We start from the raw sequence: 6,263 nt of genomic DNA on the forward strand, positions 1-6,263 counted from the left end.
GCCACACCGACGAAGCCTGTAATGTCTGCTCATCATACCTCCAAAATTTCCCGAGTCCAAATTTTCCGAGTTCCAATTAAAAGGTTCAAAACTCGTCGTAAGAGGGTATTTGAGTGATGGGGAGCAACTTTTTTATTCCACAAGTTTTTGTGCCTCAAATCTTTATCTCTATCATGAGCTTCTAATAGAAATTGATTGGGCCTTTCCTGCAAGCCACCGTCTATCTGTTCGCTTTTCTTGAAGGGCACCAGTGATTTTCCCTGCAGGGGAGTCCACAGTACACTAATAATACGTATTTATTTACATATATGTAGGAGTGTATGTTGCATATGTTGCACGCGTGTGTTTGTTGTGATTTATTTTTAGTCAACGCAGACGCAGACGCGAAACATGTGTTTCTGTGGCATTGTTTCAGCCTATTCAAAGTGTATTTATGTTTTGTTGTTGTTGCTTTAATCTTTTCTCGTCTCAATGCTGCCACTCAAAATTTGATTCTGGCCGCTATATCTACTACATATGTATGTACATATGTATGTACAACTGAAATTATTAAAAAATGTGGCGTTAAAGCGAAAAAAATAACTCAAAATTGAACCAAAAATACTTTTAAATGCACAAAAGGGAAAATCAAAAGAAAATAAATCGTTCAAAAGTGCAGCGCACATGAGATGCTGCAGCAACGATAATTCTAGGAGCTCCTAAAAAAAGAACAAACCTACAGAGTGAGGGAGTGGGTGCAGAGTGAAGTGTGGTTGGGGGAACGTTGAGAACCTTCTTAAGCAGCAATGTGGCATTGTTGGGAAAATATAAATTTAAATGCATACATATGTACATATGGAGCTGCTGCTGTTGTTGTTGTTGTTCGCTTGAAAATTATTTTGGGCGGGAAATGTTTATGTTTTTCGCTTTCCACACAAATATTTTTTTTGTGTATTTGTTTGGCTGCGGACTATGGTGTGTGTACGAGTACATAGTTAGCTGCCGGCGCAAGAGCGCGAGTGCTTGGTGTGGGTATAAGGATAGTGACTCGTTTGAAAATCTCGACATTCCATGCGTGGATTTTGTGCAGTACGGAAGGATTTCGACAGTGCGTGCGTACGTGCGTTCGGAAAAATACAATTTATATACAAATCATTACAATTGCTCTTACTTTGTGGGCAACACAGACACACACACACACACACACACGTGGATATACAAATAAAAAATATAAACAAACAAATGGGTTTGACATACAAAGCATTGAAGTACAGAGACATTAAAATGAATATGACCAAAGCGAAGGCGGTTGATGATGGCGATAATAATGGTGGCACTGATGTTGAGTCATCAAATCAACCAGCCTCAGCGGTAGTGAGTAGTGAGGCATGCACACCACTAATGGATGCAACACCAGCGGCGACGGATAAAACGCAAAATTTTACCGCAGAACATATAATGCAACTTTGCTTATTTCTGGCGGAAAAATCCAGAGCAAAGGTGAGACGATAGACATTACAGTGGAAGGTGAAAGTGAAAGTGAAAGCGAAGTGATTTACAGTTTTTTTAAGCGTTAGTATACTTTAAAAGCAGAGCAGTGATTATAAATTAGTTTTTGAGGCTTGAATTTGAATAATTCCAGAAAAAAGTATAATGAAACAAGAAAATATTTTAAAGTGTGAAACAAAAAAGTGCAAGATTACCAAAAGGATCAAAATTTAGTAAAGAAATATAACACACAAAAAGTATATCGTTTTTTTCATAGCAAAAAAATGTTGCACAACAACTTTGGCAACATGTTGCAAGTCTATGCGTGATCTCTTCAACAGAACATTCATAACGATCACGCAAAACCAAATATATTAAAGAAAATAATCTCAAAATAAAAACGATTTTAACCACAAAATTTTTGAGCAAAAAATTTTTCGTAAAAATATTTTTAAAAAATTTATTGTTGTATTTATGTAACTTATTGTGTAAGTAATTAACAAAACGTTGGCAACCATATGTGGAAATTATCAATCAAATTTTCTTTTTCGATAATTTTTATTTTAAAGCGGATACACACGAAATTGGGTGAAAAAAAGTTGTAAAAAATCATCTTCGGAGAAACTTTTATATTATATGGTACAAAATCGCGTCTTAAACAAAACGTCGGCCACGGTCGGATTCAATATTTAGTATTATAGATTAAAATATAATTACTTTGAAATAAGCATACATTTTTTATTGGCGAAACTTAGAGAAAATGACTTATGTCTTTTTTCAAACTGTTTTTGTTAAAACATTCACTTGAATATTTCATTAAATACTGAACATTAAAAAAAAAATTTTAAATTATACCTTACGTAGAACTCACCCGTGGAAGAAAAACCCATTTTACAAAATTGAAATAGCTATATGGCTTTTGGCGTTCTTTTAAACTTTAGCATTACAGTTTTACTTTTCAAAGCGCTGCATCAACTAACGTTTTACCACTAATCATACAAACAGGCCAACCAAAGCATATAAAATCGATACTTTATTTTTGGATTTATGTGCACGAATTGGGGGGGTTAGGCCTGCGGATTATGCCCAAAAATCCAGAGAGGTGTTTGGATCAAATAAACCGGTTCAAACCAATCGTGATCGATAGAATACTCAAAAATATATTTAAAGATAATTTTAACCAAGTTTTTACTGATGCCTTTATGTCGAAAAAGCCAAAAAACCTGATTTTTCACAGCAGCCAATTTTTGCGAAATTTTCAATTAAACTCGCTATATCTCTTTGAAAAGTTGAAAATTTTTTTTGTCTTTCTTGAATTTTCACGAGTGCTATATGAAATTGAAAAAAATTTATTCTGCTGTTTTTCTCTGTTAAATGAACTGTATTTTTATGAACAAATAAAAAATGTTGTCATGGACAATATTAACAAAGAAAATCCTCAAAACGTCAGGGTATTCATATTTTTGACGTATGTTAAGTTAATAATCCTGATTCGGGAAGAGCGACTTTTTTGGGGCGTTTTTTCAGTCCCGCAAATATTTCACAAGGAATTAAAAAAAAAAATTAGATTTTTGTGAACCAGTCTAATGTACATATGCATATATTTATCATAGTCCTAGTACAAAAATGTTTGCCCTGTACAGTAGCAGCAAGTCTTATTTCATCTCCGAACCGCAAGGTCAAACACTTTTTCGGTATTGATTTCACTTTTACTGGGGTTTTACTAAAAATAAGAAATCATATACAAATTATAATCTTTCTTGCATCTTTGTCAAATTATGTATAATCTCAAAATTCGATTTTCTCCTAACCATTTACAGCAACTCCAGCAGAATCAGGAAATGAATGCGCGCAGATATTATGAGAACTTTCTTAGAGAAGCCAATGAATTTGTGGAAGATGAACAAATGCCCGCAGACTATGAATATACAACATCTCACAACGCAATTCAAAGCATAAGCAATGAATGCAAATCAGCACAAATTAAATACAACAACAACAACTCCACTTCATTACAAGTCAGTTCACGCACCGGAAGACAAACAAATCTTAAATCAGAAACATTTTCAACGCACACAGTTTTAACCGATAAATGTATAACTATGAGCAGCAATACTCTGCCCAATTCCAACTTACTTCCTGAGGTATATGAAAAATTAGCGCAAAACTCGCACAATTATCAGCAGCCACAACAAGCGCAACAACAACACCAAGACAAACGTGATATTCTACTGAAAATACGACAACAAATTTTCGAACGAAAACGCTTGAGACAAGTGCTTAGTGGCGGTGGGCAGCTGGAGCATAGTCAACAATACCTACAACCGCAATACCACCACCAGCAGCCTGTCGATCCGCAGTCTGATTACAGCAGCGCGGAATTGGAACGGCAAGCTGAGCTGCAGCAAATGGGTGATGTCTGGCGGCCGTGGTGAGGGAAGCGACAAGTATTAGACTAAGCGATGGGTAGTTTTTGCTTAATTAACAATTGAAAAAGAAAAGGTCTCTGCTTTAATAGAAAGTAACGAAAATTTTAATGTAAAAGGAGGTAATAGGTAAAGACTAAATTTTAGTTTGTAGTCCTTTACATTTACATAATTCTACAATTAGTCGTAAGTTTATGATTATTAAAAACCAGTATGAATTAAATGTGTGTAAACTAACTGCTTCCAATGCTATGATTAAAGAATACAAATTATGGATTTATATTAACTCAAATGCCAAAGATTATATGTACGTTTATATGCATAGTATTTTTTTACAAAATTTTTAAATTGATAAAGTAATAAAAAATAAAACAAAAATTTCATAAAAGAATTATTATTTATTCGTTGAAGGAAAACTTCTTACACAAATAAGCTATTTTAGCTTAGGGTTAGGTAGCAGCCCCATATGTGAGGAACTCACTTAGACAATTGGGAGATTGTCCTTTGTGATACCACATTCTCAACGGCACCCAATGCCCCAGAGCTCCCCGATGCCATTATGTGAAAGCCAGAGTACTTCAACCTAACGGGACCAGGTAATATGTTCAACCTTACTGCGGGAATACCGATTGGACAGTAACCCCGCACCAAGAGTGAGAGCTGTGCCTTTTTAAGTGTGGGGTGTGCCCTCACCCACCCCTTGTCCTCGTTTTCCCCCAGCGCTCGCTGAGCGTACATGAGGCCTATCTACCCAAGAATGTGCACATGTAATCAATGGCACCCCCAGCCGCTCTTTATCCGGCGATAACGTTTCAAGGGTACCATAGCCAATTCGTCAACCACACGGTTCCCTGCAATCTCACTGTAACAGATAAGCATTGCGACGCATTCCTTAACCAACTTATAGCACACCTTCAACGCACTTAAAGCCCTGATACCCGCTTCGATATCATAATAAATGCTAACCTCCCTAACTGCAGTGACTCCGCCGCCGCTGTGCCCACTAATACCAATTAAAGCAGCCCGTTCTACGTGCTCCAGGTGCTTAGCTTGTGTAGCCTTTTCAAGTGAGTTCCACCAGACTTGGGTGCCATAAAACATAATGGGCTTGACTACGGTCTTGTAGAGCCAATAGATAACATATGGCGAAATACCCCATCTCTTTCCAATAGCTCCCCTACAACAGTATAAGGCTACTGATGCCTTCTTTTCCCTTTCCTCGATATTTGGTCTCCGCGACAACTTCTTGGCAAGAATCAAGCGCAAGTACTTGACCTTGTCAGAAAGCTGTAAGCGCTGACCTCCAACAGAGGGAAGAACAGCATCAAGGATTTTATACTTTCTAGTAAATAAGACCACTTCCGTCTTACTGTGATTGCCGGCGAGGCCGCCAAGTTGGTAACCATTTTTGGGTACCGCTAAAACGTTTGTGTAGGCAATTACCCGAAAGCCGCGTTTCTCCAGCTCCTCTAGTATTTAGATCGTTCACCATCGCGACCCAGAATAAGAGTGAGAGGACACCTCTCTGCGGGAAAAAGACTGACTTCAACCCCAAGCTTATCAAACCACTTAAATACTGTCTCCGGTAGGACATTATTAAAAGCCCCCTCGATATCGAAGAAGGCACCTATCGCAAAATCTTTATGAATGAAGGCTTCTTCTAACCACTCCTTATTTGCAGGTCAACCTGCCTCTAGAACGTTTTCAGTATAAACGATGAGAGACTGATTGGTCTTCGAGGTATTTCCGCTGTTTTAACTTTACTAAAATGTAAATTTAATATTTCATTAAAAAGAAGGGCCTTGAAAATTTGAATTATTTTACCAAACAAAAACATTTGTTTTTGTTTGAAACTATCTGGGGTTTTTCCTTTCGCTTCATCTTCTTTTTCTTAATTTTTAGAGGCCAATTAAGAGCGCCAGGCGTTTTTCTTCTTTGCTAACTGACGCCAAGTGGAGTTAAGTCGTTCTCCACCTAATATCTCCAACCCAAAGGAGGACACCTATTCCACCATAAATCGTCCACTCGAATGACGTGGCCAAGCAATCGGAGCCGCTGTATTTTAATTCACTCCACTATGTAAAGCTCATACAGCCCCACCGTCTGATATTTGGCGTATAGTGGATACTAGGTCAAAAGCCACCCAGTTCGTTTATGATGTGCTGCAGCCTTTCACACAACACGATTGATAAGGCCTTGTGTCCGACGCTTAGACGGAAGACTCCGCGGTTGGCGCACATATAAGAATAGGGCAGAACTTATTTAAATTCCAATTGACGGGCATGCATTCTACTGGCCATATTTTGCATAAAAGTTGATGCATGCACTTGAGTACCTTAATAACTCCTCGCTGCCGTATTTGAATAGCTC

At 37.6% G+C, this 6,263-nt stretch overlaps 1 protein-coding gene across 1 annotated transcript; it reads left to right on the top strand.

Annotated features, from left to right (window-relative positions):
* The first annotated feature begins 960 nt into the window (after positions 1 to 960).
* LOC108370096 (uncharacterized) lies at positions 961 to 4,201 on the top strand. The gene is made up of 2 exons (XM_017625354.1): positions 961 to 1,479; positions 3,288 to 4,201. The coding sequence occupies exons 1-2, from the start codon at positions 1,051 to 1,053 to the stop codon at positions 3,900 to 3,902; spliced, it is 1,044 nt and encodes a 347-aa protein (XP_017480843.1). The 5' UTR covers positions 961 to 1,050; the 3' UTR covers positions 3,903 to 4,201.
* Positions 4,202 to 6,263: the final 2,062 nt, after the last annotated feature.

The sequence above is a fragment of the Rhagoletis zephyria genome, unplaced genomic scaffold, assembly GCF_001687245.7.
Source record: "Rhagoletis zephyria isolate East Lansing unplaced genomic scaffold, Rhagoletis_zephyria_1.1 Rzeph_scaffold_04007, whole genome shotgun sequence".
NCBI lineage: Eukaryota > Metazoa > Arthropoda > Insecta > Diptera > Tephritidae > Rhagoletis > Rhagoletis zephyria.